Here is a 21,106-nt window from a genome sequence, read left to right as displayed (position 1 = left end):
GGTCCTACACGGACTACGCTCACTGACAGAAGGCAGCTGGTCGGGTACTCGGTGCCCCAGCTTGTATCATTGGACAGTCATGGTCTTTTACAACGCTAATCATGCTTGCCTTTGGAAGATTGCTGATATTGTCCATATGGGATGAATAGGGCTCAATACGTGCGTGGTCTTACTTGCGCTGGTGGTCTTGGACTTATTATTTCTTCCTTGGTCCGATTCGCTACGTGAAACGTGATCAACCTTCTTTGATCAGGGGTCAAACGACAATAGGTTGTCGTATAGCCATGTGCGAGTATGATTTCCTGCAGAGCCCAGCAAGGAAGTGGACTGTTGGCTCAGAGCCAGCAATCGTTACCTCAAGAAAGGAGAATCGCTATGCAAGTTTCACGAGGTTTAGGGGTAGTCCACAGCGGCCCTGGGCAAGGGTAATTAAAGTGTCATAGTCTAGTTTAATGCATCTTCTCCGTGAATAGAAGATCACCGCATTTTTACCTTGTTATGAGCTTATCCGGGAACGTATCAGCTTAAAAAAAGGGTGTGACTTCGTCAACCACAATGGGAAAGGAAAAAAAGAAAAAGAATTCAGATAGCATGTCCTGGTTTCGATCCAGGGACCTCCGGGTTATGAGCCCGGCGCTCTTCCCCTGAGCTAACATGCTTGGGATTAATGTTCTTCTCTGCTTTTGGTTACATAGGCCTATGGCAGCGATTACCTTCGTATTGCAATTTGTGGCTCATTCAAAAGAGCGACTGCTCATTACAAATTGCTCATTGCTGGAAAGAATGGGGGGGATGACCAAGTGCCTGTACTTTTTCCAGGATCCAGGTCAAAGATGGTCAGGAACGTCCAAGACTGAGCTTCATTTCACTACATCTGCCTGAGTATAGTCACAGCACATTGAAGGGCCTCTGACATTTTGAGGGGCTATGAAAGTAATACTTAGTAATTAAAGGATAGACAGACTGAAAGATGAAAAAAAGAATGATGGGCAAGGTATGATGGGACGATGGAATGGGCAGGGAAAAAAAAGAGTCAGATAGCATGTCCTGGTTTCGATCCAGGGACCTCCGGGTTATGAGCCCGGCGCTCTTCCCCTGAGCTAACATGCTTGCTTGTCTTGGCATTCATGTTCTGTTGAGAACTCAAGTACCAGCTCCAATCAACCTGCTGAACTTCACCCCGAGAATAAGTTATGGCATAGAGGACTATCTTTCCTCATTACTCCTGGTAGCATGCATTAGATATATCGCGCCCTAGTCAATGTGATGACTTCAGAACGCCTAGTCTGCTTTTCGTGCTGGTTCTTCTCTACAACCTAAGCGAAAAGGTAAGTTTCGTATGAGACAGTCATTCCAGCTATGGTACGATTGCAGTTCGTACTTCGCTCCTATTGATGGACCATGGAGGCAATTCAGCGAGTACTGGACCACTAAATAGTTCAAACAATTGGTCCTCGGATCATTGAGGCCTAGTCCTATGGTAACAAGTGTTTTGAATATGAAGCAGTCGCAAACCATAACTCCTCACTGGTTGCGACTTTATCAAATGGTTTCAATATGAGTGGAGGAACCAGCATGAACACCTCCTGCGAGCTCAACCTCAATTCGACGAGTCTCGGCGCGCTTCCATATGAGGGCCTGAGCTGACGTGGTTGATGACTCGTAATGCACAACTATCAACTTGTCAAGAGCCCAAAGCACTCTCCGCACCGTTTCAGAAAGGGAGGATCTAAGTTAGACTGCGCAGGGCTCCGACAAGCCACAGTTATCTTCAATTAATGCAGAGAGTCCGAGGAGGCGTAGAGGATTACGCATTCGAATATGCACCATCCAATTCGCCACGAGACATGCGTGGACGTTTCTTGGCAGAGGGGGAACGCGCACGCCTTCTGGGTTGTGGAAACTTGCAGCTTCACATGTCCAGATTGATGCTTGGTCTTCATGAAGTTGCTTGTTCCAGATTGGCATCCGCAGTTTCGAAAAAGTTGGCGATATCGGCAGAGCACCGCCAAGCATCCGGACTGTAGGCTCCACTGGGCTGATATCATAGTGCTTCTGCTGTTCAGTTTCCATGACGATGTTGAGCATCAGCGCTGTCAACTACAATTGAGCGACGATGGTCCAGCTTCTGAGGGTTAGCAATATAGAAGCGTTCCTTGGCTCTTATTGGAAGCGAGAACAGTAAAATCTGCGATCATTATTCACCCCCCTCATAAGCAGTAAATAGATACAGCATGCACCAGGGCAGATCCGCCGTCGGGAGGGAGAACCGCCCGCTTTGAGCCGATGGGCCAGTCAGGTCAGCCTGTCAGCACATGTCGGCTTTGGCTCAGCCGGATGCTGATTCAAAACCGTTCTTGAATCTCTTTTTCCCGGTTTCTACCCTTCAAGATGCTGTGTGTACCTCTTTACAGAATAACATGAACTAGTTAATATTATCCATCAATTATTTTGGAGATCCGCCCTCACCAGACATGGGTACAGCCAAGAAGAACACAGTGTCCTGAGCTACCGCAGCCTTCGAATCAACCCCCAACTAATCTGCTGCCTCTAATTTGTCGCGTGCCTTAAAACATTTAAACTTAACTCCCCGGGGAGTACGTGCGTCGCACTGATGCCGCTGACGCAGCCCCTGCGGTGTAGGGCCGGTCGTCCATCACCAACAACACCACCATCAACTTCTGTCCTCCGCCGCCCCGTATTCAGTGGACGGTCCGGTATCATTTCCACTCCTGGCGCGCGTCTCTTACCCCTGAAGCGAGTCCTTTGTACATCAACGATCCTTCAGCGCCATAAGAGCCCCCTCTCCTCCAATGCTCGCATCCGCTCCCTTCCACGTCTTTTATTAACACCATCAACAAAGACAAGATCTACCCCGAACCTCATAACCACTTCACTCATGGCAACTCAAACCAGAGAACACGGTGGCCATGGGGGCCATTCTCACCATCACCATCATCATCACGGAAATGTTTACCTCACCTCTGCGAACAAAAGCGACGCTGGAGTACGAATCACACGGATTGGCCTGGTTGCCAACCTCGCCATGGCAATTGGGAAATTCATTGGCGGCTATGTCTTCCACTCGCAAGCTTTGATTGCCGATGCCTATCATGCCCTTACCGATCTCGTATCCGACTTTCTTACACTAGGAACCGTCGCGTGGTCTCTGAAGCCCCCTACAGAGAGATTCCCAAACGGTTACGGCAAAATTGAAAGCATCGGTGCATTGGGCGTGAGCGGACTCCTGCTTTGTGGGGGTGTGTTTATGGGCCTGAATTCGGGACAAGTTCTACTGGATCAGTTCTTTCCCGAGGCTGCGGAGGCGATCGCTCACTCGGGAGTTGTGGGTCATGGCCACTCACATGCACACGGAGTCCAGGCCCTTGGGCCAAATATCAATGCGGCATGGCTTGCAGGGGGTTCAGTTATTGTGAAGGAATGGCTCTACCGTGCCAGTGAGTGCTCACTTCTAATTTCTCCCTACGTTACTGTGGCTATCAGCTAACCGCTGCGCGTTGCTATTTCTAGCTATGAAAATTGCAAATGAACGCAAATCTTCCGTGCTCGCGTCCAACGCCGTACACCACCGCATCGACTCTCTCACTAGCATCGTCGCCCTGGTCACGATCGGCGGATCTTACATGTTTCAAGATGCGTCTTGGCTTGATCCCGTCGGTGGCCTTCTCATTTCACTGATGGTGATTAAGGCTGGGTGGGCCAATACTGCGACATCCCTGCTCGAACTGGCAGACACTACGGTTGATGATGACATCAAAGACTCCGTGCGCAATGCGGCAGCCAAGATCCTTGCCAAACTCGAAGATCCACACGCGATTCAGATCCGGGACGTTCAGGGTATGAAATCTGGACAAAACTACCTCATGGAGATTGAATTAGCGGTGCCGGGGGCTTGGCCACTCAGCCGATCTCGCGAGATTGAGGAGACCGTTCGACATGCCGTCGGGGCGGCTGTGCGCGGGGTCAAGCGGCTCAAGATCCGATTTGTTCCTTCCGAACTGGAGCATTTGGACTTTACAGAGGAGTTTATCGCTCCAGAGGTCATCAGACAAAGTAACCCCGAGCCGCAAGAGAGCGATATTGATGCGGTGCATGAGGCGCATGCGCACGACCATCAACACAAGGAGAATGAGTCCCGCAAGACCCGTTAAGCAATGGCGCTTGCATCTTCCCTCCTATGTAAAAGATCTGAAAATGGGGCCCATATTCGTCATGTTAACTTTGCACTTTTCGCTTCCACTTGACCTCCACCGAAGAGCATGTGATACCCCGGAGGCAAAGACGAATGGAAGACCGTCCATGTGTGCTGAGGATGAGATTAGAACTTCCGGAATTGGATAGACGAGATCAGCTCGGGGCACAACGGGACCAAGGACATGATCTCAAAGAGAGGAGATTTTATCGACAATCTACAAGGGGTGCTTTATTGTTGGCCTATCTGGTCCCTAGAGGGGCTATAGAGTATATAGTTTAAGAGACTGGCATGACTGAAGACTTTAAACTCTCATACAATTACATAGCCGGCAGTCAACTTTATCAACCATTCTTTTGCCATTTTTAAAATGTGGAATGATCATCTGATTAATATTTCTATCTTCAAGGCGCCTTTTGTTAGACTCTCGTAATTCTGCCCGATTCTAGAACCCGAAGAGTCCCTGTACTCTGTACTGTAAATAGATAATGAGAGAGTGATCTCGATATTAACCGGGGAATTTCCCGGCGGTGGGGTTATCCTCATATGCTCCCTCCCGCAGTTGTGCTTCCCGGGTGTTTGCATCACGTCGGCATCATAATCTAGTAGGTATAATTGCCCTGGTGAACTATTCTGTTTGTCTAAAAATTGCAATGTCATTGGATGAAATGGATTTCTTGGAAATAAGTACCTATACCTAAATATTACCTGTAAATTATGTCTATCTCACCCTACGTAAAAAGGTTGGTGGGGGAACCAGAAGGTTAAAGATCATTTTCCCCAGGTACCGACTTTTCCTTATCCTGAATTTGCCCGAGAGAGGGATAAATTGGTGAGACACAGCTTCCACCTGACATTTTGCCAATTGACCTTAAGTCTCGTCTTAAACCCTTCTTATTGTCTTCAGATCTTCTTCTACTCCTATTACTTTCATGATACGTCTCATTTTGCTTCCAGTTCCTTCTACCTTTGTCTGTGTTGTCACCGTCTTTTCTTATCCGTATCGACGTCATCTTATCTCCCCGCGGGGTTAGATTCTCAGTCATTCCACACTCACATCATGACTTCTCAGGGCCCTCTATACATTGGGTTCGACCTCTCCACACAGCAGCTGAAAGGCCTAGTGGTCAACTCAGAGCTGAAGGTGGTACACGTCTCCAAATTTGACTTCGATGCCGATTCCCACGGGTTCTCGATCAAAAAGGGCGTACTCACCAACGAGGCGGAGCATGAGGTCTTCGCGCCCGTTGCACTGTGGCTGCAAGCCCTAGATGGCGTGCTGGGCGGTCTGCGGAAACAAGGACTAGATTTCAGCCGGGTCAAGGGAATCAGCGGCGCCGGACAGCAGCATGGTAGCGTTTACTGGGGTGAGAATGCGGAGAGCCTCCTCAAGTCGCTGGATTCGAGCAAGACGCTCGAGGAACAGCTGAGTGGAGCTTTTTCGCACCCATTTAGCCCTAACTGGCAGGATGCTAGTACTCAGAAGGAGTGTGATGAGTTTGACGCTTTCTTGGGAGGTCCGGAGCATTTGGCTGAGGCGACGGGTAGCAAGGCGCATCATGTAAGTCGGTTGTGTACCCATGCCCTCGATTTAATGGAGCTTGCTGACGATTGTTCGCTGGCCAGAGATTTACCGGTCCTCAGATTCTTCGAATGCAGAGGAAATATCCCGAGGTTTACAGAAAGACGGCCAGAATCTCGCTTGTGTCTTCGTTTCTTGCGTCCTTGCTCTTGGGTCACATTGCGCCCATGGACATCTCGGACGTCTGCGGTATGAACCTGTGGGATATCAAGAAGGGTGCTTACAATGAGAAACTCCTTGGACTTTGTGCAGGACCATTTGGCGTAGAGGACCTCAAGCGGAAGCTAGGTGACGTCCCGGAAGATGGAGGTCTACGCCTCGGAAAGATTCATCATTATTTCGTTGAGCGGTACGGGTTCAGCTCAGATTGTGAGATCCTTCCTTCGACTGGCGACAACCCGGCCACCATCCTTGCCCTGCCCTTGCGGCCGTCCGATGCTATGGTGTCTCTGGGAACTTCGACTACTTTCCTCATGTCTACCCCAAGCTACAAGCCAGACCCTGCAACACATTTCTTCAACCACCCCACCACTCCTGGACTCTACATGTTCATGCTCTGCTACAAGAACGGCGGCCTTGCGCGCGAACATGTTCGTGATGCCATCAATGAGAAATCGGGCAGCGGCTCATCCCAGTCGTGGGAGAGCTTCGACAAGATCATGCTTGAGACGCCCGCGATGGGCCAGAAGACCGAATCCGACCCCATGAAAATGGGCCTGTTTTTCCCCAGACCAGAAATCGTGCCAAATCTCCGGTCCGGACAGTGGCGTTTCACCTACGATCCAGCTAGTGATACACTGACCGAAACCGAAGACGGATGGAACAAGCCGTCAGACGAGGCACGGGCTATCGTGGAGAGCCAGATGCTATCGCTTCGCCTGCGGTCCCGAGGTCTTACCCAGAGCCCTGGCGACGGACTGCCTCCCCAGCCACGTCGTGTCTACCTCGTTGGAGGAGGTTCGAAGAACAAAGCTATTGCTAAGGTAGCTGGAGAGATCCTGGGAGGAAGTGATGGAGTTTACAAGCTGGATGTTGGAGATAATGCTTGCGCTTTGGGCGCAGCATACAAGGCTGTGTGGGCTATTGAGAGAAAGCCCGGCCAGACCTTCGAAGACCTGATTGGTCAACGGTGGAGAGAGGAAGAGTTCATTGAGAAGATTGCAGACGGATATCAGAAGGGAGTTTTCGAGAAGTACGGCAAGGCTGTTGAGGGATTTGAGAAAATGGAACAGCAGGTGTTGAAACAGGAGGCGGCCAGGAAGTAGATCAACAGTATATATAACGACTATGATGAGAAGATAATTCAAATTAGATTTGTGTGAAAAAGACTTCTTTTGTTGGTTCTTTAACATGTGAACATATTCAAAACATTAAAACCAAGTGTCTCGACTAGTAACATGAGATATATATGAGATATTTAATGGATGCTGCCCAGTTGATGCCAATTATGCCTGATTGTGCGGGCATCAAAGGCCACTTCGGGCGAGGCACGTCGCCCCTTGCCCTTTCTGGGCCACACCCGTTCAGCTTGACGTCCGCACAAGAAATGATTCATCACAACAAGTCTCAATTTCTTTCCCCTCCATCAACGTCACTGTCATCGAGCTCTGAGGCTAGGCTAATCCTTTCGTACTCCTGAACCCGCCTTTCATTGTCACACTTTATCATTGTATACATATCAGGATATTAAGTCCTAGTGAAGAGTTCGCGTGAGTGAAGGCCTGATCTCCACTGAAAGAAATTTTTTTGTCCTATCCATTTTACCCGAATAATAACTGGGGCTCATGATAAGCTAAGGCGCCCACAGGCAAAGCCCCCTTCGAAACACCGCCCGATTATTAGTATTATTATTTTGATGCTGGAACTGAACCTACTATGCATAGTTCGATAGCCTACTGACCCTCCTCTGTGCTATGACTCTCCACCGCCGCTGATTCTGATCCCAACAAACCACTATTTCTTGAATCACTACTATTTTCGCTTTCAGAGTCCTCACGACTCCGAAGGTAGCCCCGGCTGGTGGAAGATGGAAGAGCAGGTGAGCAATATCATGCCAACCCCTGTGGCTTTTGAGTCCGTCTTCACAAAAGTGGGAGAAAATTGAAAAAAAGCCACCCCACCACCCTTCCCCTCGCGTGCCCCTCCGTAACCTCCCCAATGTCTACGTATTCCAAGAGCAACGAGGATTTTACCGGACGAGACTAGCCTAACAGTATACTGTCTAAATAGGTAGCAAATGCAATTGAAATCGCCTCGAATCCGTCCGCAGACCCAGCCCTTAAGACGCAAGCCTTCGAATTCGTGAACCAGCTTCGCTCCGACCCGTCGGGATGGCAGGTCTGCCTTTCACTGTTCACACAAACTCCCCAGCGCTCGGGTATCGTGAGGCATGTGGCTCTGGAAGTGGTCAATAGCGCTGCACAGGGCGGTTTGATAGACTTGGGGGCCCTAGCGTACGTCAAGGATGGCCTGTTGGCGTATCTCCGGCAGGTCTACGGACAGGACGCAGGAGCATCCGACCCTCCGAACATCCAGAACAAAATCGCCCAAACCATCACCTTTCTCTTCTCTGCACTCTACGCCAGCGGGTGGGAATCATTCTTTGATGATCTCCTCAGCCTGACCCACAAAAGCCCCTCGAGCACGACACGCGACAACGCATCCGGAATTATCTTCTACCTTCGGGTTATCAACTCTATCCACGACGAGATTGGTGATGTTTTGGTCTCGCGATCTCGCAATGAACAGGACAAGGCCAATGCGCTCAAGGACCTTATTCGGCAGAGGGATATGCAGAAGATCACCAGCTCATGGCAACAGATCTTGTCGGAATGGCGGGACGGCAACGACGTAATTGTGGAGATGTGCTTGAAGGCTGTCGGCAGCTGGGTCAGCTGGATTGATATCGGTCTTGTGGTGAACCAGACAATGCTTGATCTTTTGTTCCAGCAGCTGGGCCGGGCGCAGAAAGAGGATTTGAGACAAGGAGAAGAGAAGGTGCGGGATGCAGCGGTCGATGTCTTCACGGAGATCATCGGCAAAAAGATGAAACCGGAGGACAAGACCGACATGATTATCTTCCTGAATCTCGATACTATTGTTTCTCAACTCTCGAATAGCCCCCCTCTGCACGGAAATAGGTTCACCTTCAAATATGATACGGATCTGGCGGAAACCGTCGCCAAGTTAGTCAATATCACTGTCATTGATATTGTACGGGTATTGGAACAGGAAGGCGTCTCGGCTGAGTGCAAGGAGAAAGCCAATGGGCTGCTCCAGGCTTTCCTGCCACATATCCTGAGATACTTCTCCGATGAGTATGACGAAGTCTGCTCAACGGTCATTCCGTGCGTTAGCGACCTCTTGACCTATCTAAGAAGAATCGCCAAAGTCAACCCCGCCCTTGCTTCCCAGCATTCTTCGGTCCTCCTTCCGATATTGAAGGCTATCATTGCCAAGATGCGATACGACGAGACCTCCTCATGGGGCGAGGAAGATGAGCAGACGGACGAGGCAGAATTCCAAGAACTTCGCAAAAGACTTGGTATTCTTCAGCAGATGATCGCTTCGGTCAATGAACAGCTGTACATGGAAGCTCTGTCAGAGATGGTGGCAACGACCTTTGAGAACCTGCGGCAGTCGGGCTCCCAAATGGACTGGCGTGACCTGGACCTTGCCCTACATGAGATGTTCTTGTTTGGAGATCTCGCAGTCAAGGCCGGAAGTCTCTACACCAAGAGTAATCCCAACAACCAGGCTGCCGAAAGGCTCATCGAAATGATGTTGAGAATGGTCGAGTCTGGTAGGTACATCGAGTGGATAATCTCCGTAATCGGGCTAACAACTTTTAGACATTCGTTCATTCACCCATCCGGCAACGCAATTGCAGTATATGGAGATCTGCGTGCGCTATAGCTCATTCTTTCATCACCATACCCATCTAATTCCAGGTGTGTTGGAGAACTTCCTTCAACTCGTTCACCACCCTATCAAGAAGGTGAAGACTCGCTCTTGGTACCTTTTCCAGCGATTGGTCAAGCAACTCAGACAATACGTTGGTAACGTCGCGCAAACCGTTGTGGAGGCCCTTGGCGATCTTCTGGTTATTCGCGCCGAACTACCTTCGGAGGGATCTGACGGTGATGAGATGTCTTCGGAGGACCACGAATTAGCCGACGCCATCTTTAACAGCCAGCTGTATCTTTTCGAAGCTGTCGGTATCATCTGTTCGACTCCCACCGTCTCACCAGATAAACAGGTCCTCTATGCGCAAGCGGTGCTCAATCCTATATTCCTCGACATGGAAAAGAACCTGGGAGCGGCGAAATCACAAGATGAACGAGCCATTCTGCAGATTCACCATGATATCATGGCGCTGGGAACCCTTGCCCGCGGATTTTCAGACTGGATGCCTGGAACGAACACGCCCGCTACTCTACCTGCACCCGAAGTCTCAGCAGCCTTCAATCAAGTGTCGGAAGCCACGCTGGTTGCATTGGAGTCTCTGAAGTCGTCATTCAACGTTCGGACAGCTGCCCGGTTTGCATTCTCGAGGCTCATCGGCGTCCTCGGATCTCGAATTCTGCCACAATTGCCAAGGTGGATTGACGGCCTCCTTACTCAGACTTCTTCGCGGGATGAGATGGCCCTGTTCCTACGTCTCCTAGATCAGGTTATTTTCGGATTCAAGGGCGAAATCTATTCCATCCTTGACACACTACTCACCCCCTTCCTGCAACGAGTGTTCTCCGGAATCGCCGATCCCACAACGGGCACGGACGATGAGATTCAACTGGCCGAGCTGAAACGGGAATACCTGAATTTCTTGCTGGCTGTTCTGAACAATGACTTGGGCGCTGTCATCATCAGTGAAAGTGAGTCCTTATCACCAGCAGTCGGTGCTTGTTCCTAGTATAAGCTAACCCGGTCCCAGGAAATCAACCCATTTTTGAGACCGTCATCTCCACTATCGAGCATTTCTCCAAAGATATCGATGACTTTACCACAGCGAAGATGGCCTTCTCTGTTCTCTCGAAGATGAGCAGCTCATGGGGCGGTCCGGATGTGATCGCGGAAGCTTCCAACGGGGTCCCTCCAGCGCAGGCTCCGCTGCCCGGTTTTGGCCAGTTCATGATCACAAGATTCTCCCCATTATGCTGGGCGCTGCCGTCCACACCTTCTTTCAACTCCAAGGATGCGCAGGCCAAGCAGGTTCTTGCTGAAGCGGGCGGGTTACAGCGTACGATATATGCCAAAACAGGCATGGAGTACCTTACGTATCTCCGCGACCGTGAACTGCCTGGCATGGGTATGGGTACAGAATTGATTGATGAGTTTGTGGGTGCTTTGAGCCGGCTGGACTTGAAGGGGTTCCGGCAATTCTTTCCGGTATGTCTATCGAACTTTCATATTCTCTTGATCTGAATTTGATTAACTGATATTGGATTGGTACAGACTTTCATCCAGCGATTGAGCGCATGATATGGTTATGATTTTTACCTCGAACGTGGTCATCTCTATTTCTTCCTTTTCATCTTTCTATTCACCCATACTCTTCAGCATTCCTCAGAGTCATTTCACTTCCTTTTAGATTCCCCCACAGTTTGGTTTGATGACGGATGTTCTCGTGTGGTCCTTTAAAAAACACTGATTGGTCTGTCCCCGGCACGCGCTTCCTTCCCACTGTCATGACTTCACTACACCCCCGGTACAGAAAAGTATATAGTTGGTGAGGCATTCATTTGCATGATCAGGCGTTGATATACAGCGTTCTTTGTCATCTCGATTTATTCGGAAGCGACGAGTTGGACAAAAAGGAGACAACCTTGCTACTGAGGCAGAGGCAATGCAGGAAACGGAGAGAGCCGCATGGTCAGGGTGACCGCTGCTGGTACGAGGTGAGGACCTGGGTTTTGGCTGGGTTTTGGTTACGTGGGATGGCGGTCTCGGATGAGTTCTATGACTGGGGCATACTTGCCACGTGGAGTTGTCGGTATCTTGCGAGCAGTCGACTCGTTTATAAGTCTCATGGCCGATCTCCGATGGTCAGTGGACGATGGATACCCAGCAACGAGGGTTTACGTTTGTACGGTCTTGAGAACTTAATGATAAATCATGAAAAATATGAGATACAATATCAAGAATATGATTTGGATTACCCATTCTCTCTGTGCACAGATAATAGTAGATACTGAGTATTGGATAAGATAGTTGCTCTTTGCAAGTTGATCGTACCGGCCAGCCTGCTAACCTTTCTATATATGTGACTTCGGCGCCCGACGCTCACTTTTATCACTCATCATCATCAGAAGACGCCATACAAGTACAATTAGGCAGACAGCGACAGCGGGCTTCAAACGAGTACTCTCAGATAGCTTTGCATGCTTCATTGAACAGACAATCACAAATTATCAAGGGGAAACCCACTAAGCAAAGAGATACTTGGCCGCATGCTCGACATGGTCATCCGAGAACGTCGCCATGGTGTAGTAACTATGATCGTAATCAGGCTGATAGCGGATATTGACGCCCTCGACGCCAGCCTCCTTGGCGGCCTTCTCAAAGTTCTCCGGGAGAAGCTGGCCCTGCTTGTAGAAGTTGTCGCCGGTACCCTGCGCCAATCGGTCAGTCTCACTCGAAAGCCAAATAAGAAGGCAAATTGGTAATAAGACGGACCACGTCAATAAGGACATCCAAACGCCCCTTCCACTTCTTCACCAGCTCGGTGGCGTCGTGCTCCGCCCATTTCGCTTTCTGGTCTTCGCCGAAGTAGCCCGCGAACGCCTTCTGGCCCCAGGGGCAGTTGATGGGGTTCGCGATGGGCGCAAAGGCAGAGACGGATTTGTATTTGCCGGGGTTACGGAGGAACTGCCAGTGCGGCACTTGTCAGCTCTCCTACTCTTGAATTCCGAGCCAGTGGTGGCCCTGAACAGGTCACGTACCAGCGTCAGCGCACCGTGGCCGCCCATACTATGTCCCGTAATGCTGACCCTGCTCGAATCCAGCTGCGGGAACGCCGCAAAGACCGTCTTGGGGAGTTCCTCGGTGACATAGGTGTACATGTTGTACCCATTGTTGTAGGGGGCCTTTGTCGCATCGACGTAGAAGCCGGCGCCCGTGCCGAAATCCCATGAGTCGTTTTCGCCTTCGATGTTCAGACCGCCTGTTCTCGATGCTTTGCATCAATATGTGTTATTATTGATTGGGGTGTTTGCTGTAACGTACGAGGGCTGGTATCTGGGTAGAGCACCGCAATGCCTTTCTTGCTTGCGGCGTGCTGGAAGAAGCCCTTCTCGGAGCAATTGTCGGCTGTGCAGGTGAGGCCGGACAGGTAGATGAGGACGGGGATCTTCTGGGATGAGTTCTGGAAGGCCTGTGGGGAAGGTAGAGGTTGAAGTTCATCTCGCATTTTGTTGAGGAGGCGGCATGGCTCAGCTTTAGCAGCTTGCCGCCAAAGGAGGCGATTGTGGCTTTTGTGGTGACGGACATTGGCGCTGTGTGATCTTGTTCTCAAACAGAGTGTCAGGCTGCAAGATCGTGGTGGAATGACGAGAATGGAGCGGATGGTTTTTGTGACGGAGGGTGGGGGAGGGAATGAGGGGAACCGTGAGGGGCAGCGACTTCATCATCATTTTTCTCCTGTCTTCTCCCCACGACCGTTTCAACGTCAAATGGAGATACTCTGTCCAGACAGATACTAAGCTACTAGAATAGCTTCCTCCAATCAATGGTCTGTCTGATATCCTATTAGCAGAAATATATACCTAGTCCACTGTGGATCCTGCATTCCGGAAAACATTGCCCTTTATGGACATGAAACTTTACATACAGGATAGGATGTGAGGACTGTTTCACTGTATAGAGACTACTGGGGTTCACTCCACATACTAATCGGCATACTAATCCCCTAGATGAATGGTAAGTAATTTACTAAATGTAATCAAGGTTCAAGGTGACGACCAACCTCAGCCCATACAACAGAGCCATGAGGAATTTTAGGAATACGGCTCTCACTGCTGAGCGTTTCATCCATGATCTTCCTATCACAGAGCCAGGTTGTATAACCGGTTGTAAGGGGCTCAAGCTCCCCACTTTCATACATCCGTATGAGTGCCATAATGTTGACATTTGGCGTTGCTGTTCAGGGTCCTTTAGAACTTCTTTAAGCTGTCCAACACATTCGTGAGGCTGGATAATAAGGGGAATTGGACACGCAGGGCCGAACTCGTCTTCTTCCTCTTTGGCCTTTTTGAGTGTGATCCGGGGTCGACGGCTGCCGTATTGCGAATGAACGAAAGTTCTGGAGACAATTGTTCGTCTTTGCCCAAGGACGTACTGGCCGAACGTAGTCTCTTTGCGCGCCGACGTCCTTCCACGCGAAGCTGAGAGCTCTTCTTCGCTTCCTTATACGTCTTCTGATTCATCGAAGATATTCAACTATTATAAAGTTCTCCTAGTCTAGGGAATGGTGGATTAGTCTTAGTTGCTAGGTAGTTGGGGAATTAGGGTGACCAAGGCAGAGGTTACGTATTACTGGGGCACTAACCATTGGAAAGGATAGATAGACCTCCGTCACCTTCGATCTCATAGATATACACAGGATGGAAATACACAACGCCAATAATAAATGCACTAACTGGGACATCCACCATCTATCTAGTTCCAAAACTCCAACAGTGCACAAAACAGGTCATCGTCCTAGCAAACGCCAACACCAAAACACATTATGTACAGGTCTATTCCAGAAACACCGAAGGAATGCCGTAGATGACGGGTGCCGCGCCATTCAGGTACTTCAACACACAGGCACTTCGTGACTTGGATACTGCTTCATCCAGCATCACTGCATCAGAAGACTCAGTGCTGAACGTTTTTGCAGATCGTGACCTTCCCTTACTCGGAAGCGTCGTTCTTTGGTCATTGGTAACCCGGTCTCCGATAAGTCCCCATTTCTCGAACGTAGACTTGGCGAAGCGATCAATATCTTTGTCGGTCACATCCCACAGGGTCGCAACGAGAGCAGGACAGCCTGCATGCAAGTAATTCATTGGGGTCCCATATGGCTCGTATTCGCCCGCTTCGGTCAGTGTGCCACTGCTACACCCCATGAGGAATGTAACTGCACATCGGTCAAGACGTTTGATAGTCCTTCCACGGATATACTGTGCGCCGCTCCCATGGCCAAAATACAAAAACAGGCTCTTGGATTCCAAGCCATCTTTGAACTCCTCTTCTGTCGGCTCTCGCTTGGCGATCCCCGTCCAAGTAGTCAAGCGGCCAAGGTCGGCCTCGAAAGTGGCTTGCGTTGTTTGAAGATCTCCTGTAGGGTTGAGAATATATGTGCCATTTCCACGGTCAATGGCAAATCCGGTATCGTTGCCCTTTACTTTGAGGATGCTCTCACACTGGAGAATCCGCTCGCGCAGACATTCCAAGGACGGCACACGACATACCGGCAATCCTTCCAGACATGGAAGTGATTCCCACGGGAACAAGTGTAGTGCCTTATCTAGGACCAAGATGGTATGCTGCGGTTGCTGTCCTTCTCGTAAGCGGCGCGCCGCTTCATGGTAGCCTCGCACAGCATCAAGGGTCTCGACCACCATCATATCGAAGTCGATTTCGTCATAGGCATTTCGTTCCCCCTGGAATTGCAAGATGTCGACCACAAAGTACAAAAGATCCATCAATGTCTCCTCAGGGTCTTCCTGGCCTTCTAGGTCGTTCACGCCAACGAACAACTCCAAGACATTGCGATGTAGTGATAGCCTCGGAGCTGCTGAACGGCCGCCCTTTTGTCTGGAAGGGAGGTGCTTGTCTAGGATGTTCTGAAACGACGTTGCGAACCGCGAGAGGGCAGCCTCTTCGTGAGCCATCGGTGAAAAGATCCCCCGGAATCCACCGAACCAGACGTTCTCAATGTTCTGCAGCAAGTTCTGTAGGCGCTGGTCGAGGGCTTCGCGGTTTCTCCACCACTCCTTCTTGGAGTGCCTATCCTTCTGTAACTTCGCGGCATGTGCACTTTCGTTCGCCAGCTTGATAATTTCCTGCATCTCTCCTCTTCCGTCCTCGAATGTGAACTGATCCTCGTCGTCCTCGGCGTTCCCTCTCTTTAATGGAAGTCGAAGGAGGAAGGGCGAGTGATCCTTGCGTAGCCGAGAGATAATGAATTCCGTGCAGTCCGCGCTGAGGGACAAGGAAAGTACGTTCCAGTTAGACGGTAGAATATCGATATATTCTTCAGTAAAGGTGCTGCATAGGTCTGCCTCTGGTTCTGCTGTAGACACCTGAGCTGGCCAAAGCAGCGGATCATTGAAGTCAGAAAGTTGCCTGTCAATACCGATAGCGATTCGCTCGCGCGTAAAGGCGCCGATGCGGCCAATTTCTGACAGCTCAGTCAGTGATCTATCCAGTACTGACAATTTGGGCAACACCTACCATTCACATTCGCTGGCGGTTGAGACCAAGGCATTGGACTCCCAGGCGCAGTCGTATGCGACAACATTGAAATGCGACTCATCAGCCGGGACGCCATATGGTTGTCCAAGGTTGATCCCAGAGCCGTTGCAACCGAAAATACGTTGTTCAGACAATCACCAGCCTTGGACAACATATCGATGAAATCCTCGCTTGCTTTCGCAGTTTTTGACCGCGTTCCTCTGGCGTGTGCTCGTGACTTACGTGTAGTGGACTGTTTAGTGGAAGGGGTCGTCTCATTCGTAACCTTCCTCGGCGATTGTAAGGCAGGGAGGGATATTGTCGATTCTGGCAGAACACAGTAGACCGCATGCGACGCGAATTGCCGTATGGCCTCAGCAAGGTGATGTTCACTTTCTTTCAGATGCAACGATATTTGGCTGTTCCGTGACGTAGCAAACTTCCGTGCGTCAGTCAACAGACGTGAGGCTTTCTCAAACTCTCTTAGGGAAAGCGAACATGCTGCCTGTTGTTGGAGGATGCCGCTTCTGAGGTGCGAGACAGACTGCGACATTGTTCCATTTGTGTCCGGTTTGCCAGTTAAGGGCTTCGGTGCCGTCCTTGAGGATACAGTAGTCGCACGAGTTCTCCGAGCTGTTGTTGTACTTGGTTGTGCTCTCCTGCTACTTCCTCGAATTCTTAGCTTGTCCATTCCATCTTCCAGCTCAGAAATGGCCGACTGTAGAGAAAGCGGTTCTGCTGTCTCCAAGGCTGTCACGTCGGCCATTATCCGGTCCGCCCTCAGGAGAGCTTGCCACTCGTCGTGGTAGTTGCCCTGCAGCCTGTGAAGGGAGGCAATGCTCATCTGCAGCGAAGCGAGCTCAACACTGCTTTCCAATTGCTTAGACAGTTGTTCTGCAGCTGTTAGTAGCTCTTGACCTTCAGAGAGACGCCCGCCAAATATCCAATAAGAGCCCAGCTGGGCTTGAGAAGCGATCAAGCGGACATTCGCATTAAGCGTCCTGTTGATCTTCAGGGCTTGCTCACCGTAGTAGACAGCGTCCTGAAATAGACCATAATGGGCAGAGAAATATGCAAGATTCAAGAGAGCAGTATGGTGCGAGCCCACATGAGGCCAGAACGGAGCTCCCTGAGAATAAGTGACGGTGTGATTTGTCGTCGAGACTGATTGGGACACATCAAGCCTTGCCACTCCATCAACAACACTCTCGAGATCGGAGCTGCGGCTTGCAGACAGCGATTTCTCCTGCTTCCTTTGGGATATCCTTTCGACCTTCGCCCAGATTCGGCAGTTCATTTTGACGCATAATTTGGCAAAGAAAAGAGCCTTCGTCACAGAGCCTTGGGCGAACGAAAGCCGCGAACTCATGAGGACCGCATCCGCCACCAATCTTTCCCATCCTATCTTGGATAAGATAGAGCCGTTACTCAGGTCCTCCTTCTTCTGATTTTTCTCGTACAGAAGCCTTGAGGTCGAAAGAATGCCTGTTGCCTTCTCCAGTTCTCCCCTCTCGAGAAGGTATTCCACTCGGGCGAGTCGGTATGATAGATTTGCCAGGCAAGAGACTTCATTCTCGTTCAGATATCGATCCGCGCGCGTAAGAAGAACTTCAGCCTTCTTGCAATGCCCTAAGCGACAGTACTGTGAAACCAAGCGTGACAATATGATGATTGCTTCAGAAAAATCCCGAGTTGCTTGGACCTCCGTGATGCGTAGGACAAGTTCGAGAGCGACGAGCTGGAGTTTCCACAGTCCGTAAATCTCCGTGTAATCAACAATGGCTTTGAGCTGAAGAAAGTAATAGTCCACATCGTCAACGCACGAAGAGAGCGTGCCTTTGTCTGGACAGTTGCGCATCATTGAATTCCACGAGCATAGTATCCGATCCAATTCATCTGAGCGTAGGTCCCCCTCATGAAGACCTAGGGTGAGACAAACTGAATTCTTCAAGTGTGTCGCGTAGAGTTCCATGTCAGTATCACTACCAACTTCTTGAGCGTTGTCGAGGCTTTTGACGCTTTCCTCGACAAGTCGACGGACAGTTGGCAGTTCTAGTGAACCTGAGTGCTCCAAAGAGAAGCGCAAACCCATCAAGATGACCCGTAGACGACGGATGGGCCGCGACTCAGAAGAGTATACTTCCAAAGCTGTACTGAGGAGCGTATCAAATGCCGAACGGAAGCCCTCGTCATTATGGGCCTGAGGCGGTAATTCGCTCAAAATACCGAGCTGCCATTCCAGAAGGAGGCCCCTCTGTAAGGACTCAAGGGTAGGGCAATCGAAGAACTTGGCATGGTTTAAATCCCGGAGACGCAAATTCGTCCTAAGAAACGCAGAAAGTATGCGGTTGAAAGTAAAGCTGCTGCTCTTCGGGTCTTGACAGGCCCGGTGCGGAGAGACACCGACGGCATCGGATACGAGTTGCTTCAAGACCCCTGCACTAATATGCTCGTTGAGGGAAGCTTTGAATGCCTCTGCACATTCAACGCCCATGTTCGCTTCGAGGTATAAATGAGCGAGTCTTTCGTACTTTAGTGCTGCGAATCCTGTTCTTCGTTGAGCCGGCGAGCAATTCTCGAGAAAGTGGATTGATTGTCTCAAAGCATGCATGAGTTCGCGATAGCCTTTCCCGGACTCCTTGTCTTTGATATACCGAGACCAGAACAGATTGGACAGTTTCACAAATCCCATGCCACTCTCGTTCTCGTCCGATCGCTCGTGCTTCCCTTCTGCTGTGCATTCGATCGCCACCAGGAGGCGTTGGCAGTCGGAGAATGTCGAAAGCAGTGACTCCCATGAAGGACTCTGTGACATGACGGACAATTTACCAACTGCGAGAGCTGAATCTACCGCGGCCAACACGATGCTCCTACAAGTTTCGAGCCGCTTGTAGAATATCTCGAGGTCCCTTTGGTCCTCATCTGCAGAAGGTTTCTTCCCAAGATATCGTCGCAGGAATTTCACGAATCCGTTCAAATATGCATAAATATTCGGCAAAATCTCCCTTTCCTCGTCAGTAGCATCATGTTCCTTGGCCACCTTCTCTCCTAACCAGCTCATTGCAATCTTCTTCAACTTCGCTGCTTCGACTAGCAGCTCATCCAAGTCATTCTCATTTCCCCTAAGAGGTGTACCAAGGGCTGCAGTAACTTCAGAGAGAGACTTGGACACGCTCGGTTGGCGCATTTTGGTCGAGTCTTTCAAAGCCTGCAAATGAAGTGCCGCGAGTTTGCATCGTACAGTGGCTGATGAAAGCAAATTTTCGTCCACCAGAGGATTGAGAGCCTCGGCGAAAAGGGTTGACGCCTCCTTGAAACATCCTGCTTCTTGAGCAAGTTGTCCGAGGATGGTTGCTATCCGGGCTACCGAAAGATTGTTTCTCAACTTCGATGAAGGTCGTTTTTGTGAGTTAGCGACAGCTGCCTGCAGTCGGACGATTGTTTTGTATGTTGCAGCGAACTCAGCCTTCTCGATACCTCTGAAATGGTTGACGAAAACCGCTAAATAACGCGCCAGCGGTTCCCACATCTCTTTCACATCGTCACAGATATGACCAGACAATTTCCAGCTCCTGCACCGAATCTCAAGTGCTAATAGTTGAAGGGTCAATGATGTTATCGGTTTCAGTGATTCTTTGGAGGCGTTGCTATCATTTGGCTTCTGTGTTGCGGAGCACATAGACATTATCGTGTTAGATAGCAATTGAAGCTGCATAGCCGCCTTGTCCCGTGTCATCGTCTGGGAATCAACCGCTGCAGTGATCAGATTCGCTGGGCTGCTTGGATTCGTCAATTGCAAGGAAGTCAAGACTTTATGCACTGTCGCGGCCCGTTTCTCCGCTGCTATGAGCCGAAGGGCGTTGGACTGGAAGGAAATAATCAAACTGTGCAATGGTCGAGCGTGAGATAGGTTCTTAAAGGATATGAGATCGGACATTCGTTCCTTGGCAGCAGCTTCCTCCGTGCTTCGCTGGTCCTTCCACCCGATAGTGGCGTCTTTGCCAGTGTCCTGGCTATCCAAGTATTGTTGGACCCTCCTCTTAAGACCCCGTAGTTCTTTGTAGGCCAAGTCATTCAGTCCCAGAGATAAATATCTTCCTGCTAAGACACATGCGCCTTGTTCGAGTTGGATATTAAGCGGACCATTTCCCTGGCTGCTCTGTTCGGCTTTCATATTCCTCAAGCAGACAAGTGCCAGACTAGCACACTCAGCGACTGCGAGTAGGCCGCCGTCGATTTTGGCTGCATCCGGTTTTGCACATTGTGGTGTCTTCGATCTCCTCGCCGGTTTTGTGACGCGATTCGGTGAAGCTGGGTGAAGAGGCGTAGTCGGTACACGAAGTTCTGATGACTTTGATGCATCTGCAAGTGTCTTCAATGTTGTATTGAAGATCTCTGTCGCCAGTGAAACCTTTTCCTGACATGACAAACGCGCTGCATCATGTTCGACCGCAGCAATTGTTGTCGCACCTTTGGCCGAGACGCTTGTTTTGATTATCGCTCTATTCCGTCTCGAGGATACAGACACGGCCTTCTTCGTCCGACTCGTCTTCTTCATAGATTCGCTCTCGACGTCGGGGACCGGTTTCATTGAACTGCGAAAAAGAGACTGGAGGGACAACACTGTGGCATTGCAGCATGTTGAGGTTGAGCGCACGGCTTGCTTCACCGAATCCAGTGAGGATTCAGGAAGTAGTGTTGCAACTGCCATATCGATCTGTAGTCAGTTGAAGTCCTGCAATGTTAGATGTGACTATGAGTTACGGCCATAGACGCATTGAGGCTACACATCTCATGTCAACTCCGTCAGTGTCTCTCAGCGTCGGGCCAAGCCTCAAGCGGTGGTTGTCGCAGCAACAGAAATGCACTACTCC

At 50.1% G+C, this 21,106-nt stretch overlaps 5 protein-coding genes and 2 non-coding genes across 7 annotated transcripts; 3 read left to right on the top strand and 4 right to left on the bottom strand.

Moving 5' to 3' along the window:
• Positions 1–587: 587 nt before the first annotated feature.
• P174DRAFT_t33 lies at positions 588–659 on the bottom strand. The gene has a single exon. It is a non-coding gene; the product is annotated as a tRNA-Met (tRNA).
• Positions 660–1,038: 379 nt separating this feature from the next.
• On the bottom strand, positions 1,039–1,110 carry P174DRAFT_t32. Its single transcript has one exon. It is a non-coding gene; the product is annotated as a tRNA-Met (tRNA).
• Positions 1,111–2,899: 1,789 nt separating this feature from the next.
• Positions 2,900–4,172, top strand: P174DRAFT_364350 (cation diffusion facilitator family transporter; the record flags this gene model as incomplete). Its single annotated transcript, XM_024821980.1, has 2 exons — positions 2,900–3,458; positions 3,532–4,172. The coding sequence occupies 2 exons, from the start codon at positions 2,900–2,902 to the stop codon at positions 4,170–4,172; spliced, it is 1,200 nt and encodes a 399-aa protein (XP_024685836.1).
• An 826-nt stretch (positions 4,173–4,998) lies between these two features.
• On the top strand, positions 4,999–7,090 carry P174DRAFT_385069 (xylulokinase). The gene is made up of 2 exons (XM_024823236.1): positions 4,999–5,774; positions 5,840–7,090. The coding sequence occupies exons 1-2, from the start codon at positions 5,274–5,276 to the stop codon at positions 7,058–7,060; spliced, it is 1,722 nt and encodes a 573-aa protein (XP_024685835.1). The 5' UTR covers positions 4,999–5,273; the 3' UTR covers positions 7,061–7,090.
• A 731-nt stretch (positions 7,091–7,821) lies between these two features.
• P174DRAFT_418215 (Ran GTPase-binding protein LOS1) lies at positions 7,822–11,276 on the top strand (the record flags this gene model as incomplete). Its single annotated transcript, XM_024824669.1, has 5 exons — positions 7,822–7,833; positions 8,025–9,597; positions 9,647–10,669; positions 10,729–11,183; positions 11,250–11,276. 5 exons carry the CDS (start codon positions 7,822–7,824, stop codon positions 11,274–11,276), a joined length of 3,090 nt encoding a protein of 1,029 aa, XP_024685834.1.
• Positions 11,277–11,987: 711 nt separating this feature from the next.
• On the bottom strand, positions 11,988–13,332 carry P174DRAFT_439046 (S-formylglutathione hydrolase). Its single transcript, XM_024826694.1, has 5 exons — positions 13,124–13,332; positions 13,020–13,103; positions 12,737–12,957; positions 12,471–12,662; positions 11,988–12,406 (listed from the first exon to the last, which is right to left on the bottom strand). Exons 1-5 carry the CDS (start codon positions 13,281–13,283, stop codon positions 12,221–12,223), a joined length of 843 nt encoding a protein of 280 aa, XP_024685833.1. The 5' UTR covers positions 13,284–13,332; the 3' UTR covers positions 11,988–12,220.
• Positions 13,333–14,341: 1,009 nt separating this feature from the next.
• Positions 14,342–20,943, bottom strand: P174DRAFT_385063 (C50 family peptidase; the record flags this gene model as incomplete). Its single annotated transcript, XM_024823235.1, has 2 exons — positions 14,342–16,179; positions 16,233–20,943. 2 exons carry the CDS (start codon positions 20,941–20,943, stop codon positions 14,531–14,533), a joined length of 6,360 nt encoding a protein of 2,119 aa, XP_024685832.1. The 3' UTR covers positions 14,342–14,530.
• Between the last annotated feature and the right edge of the window lie 163 nt (positions 20,944–21,106).

The sequence above is a fragment of the Aspergillus novofumigatus genome, assembly GCF_002847465.1.
Source record: "Aspergillus novofumigatus IBT 16806 chromosome Unknown P174scaffold_2, whole genome shotgun sequence".
Taxonomy (NCBI): Eukaryota; Fungi; Ascomycota; class Eurotiomycetes; order Eurotiales; family Aspergillaceae; genus Aspergillus; species Aspergillus novofumigatus.
The sequence above is the reverse complement of the archived record's forward strand: the minus strand, read 5'-3'. Positions and strand labels throughout refer to the sequence as shown.

What these genes read in the sequence shown, in the direction of transcription:
- P174DRAFT_385069 (XM_024823236.1), top strand. Translation starts at nt 5,274, where the DNA reads ATGACTTCTCAGGGCCCTCTATACATTGGGTTCGACCTCTCCACACAG. An exon ending in CGGGTAGCAAGGCGCATCAT is followed by an intron (nt 5,775 to 5,839) that starts GTAAGTCGGTTG and finishes TTCGCTGGCCAG; the next exon opens with AGATTTACCGGTCCTCAGAT.
- P174DRAFT_439046 (XM_024826694.1), bottom strand. Translation starts at nt 13,283, where the DNA reads ATGTCCGTCACCACAAAAGCCACAATCGCCTCCTTTGGCGGCAAGCTG. An exon ending in GCCACGGTGCGCTGACGCTG is followed by an intron (nt 12,663 to 12,736) that starts GTACGTGACCTG and finishes CCGCACTGGCAG; the next exon opens with TTCCTCCGTAACCCCGGCAA. An exon ending in TGGATGTCCTTATTGACGTG is followed by an intron (nt 12,407 to 12,470) that starts GTCCGTCTTATT and finishes CGATTGGCGCAG; the next exon opens with GGTACCGGCGACAACTTCTA.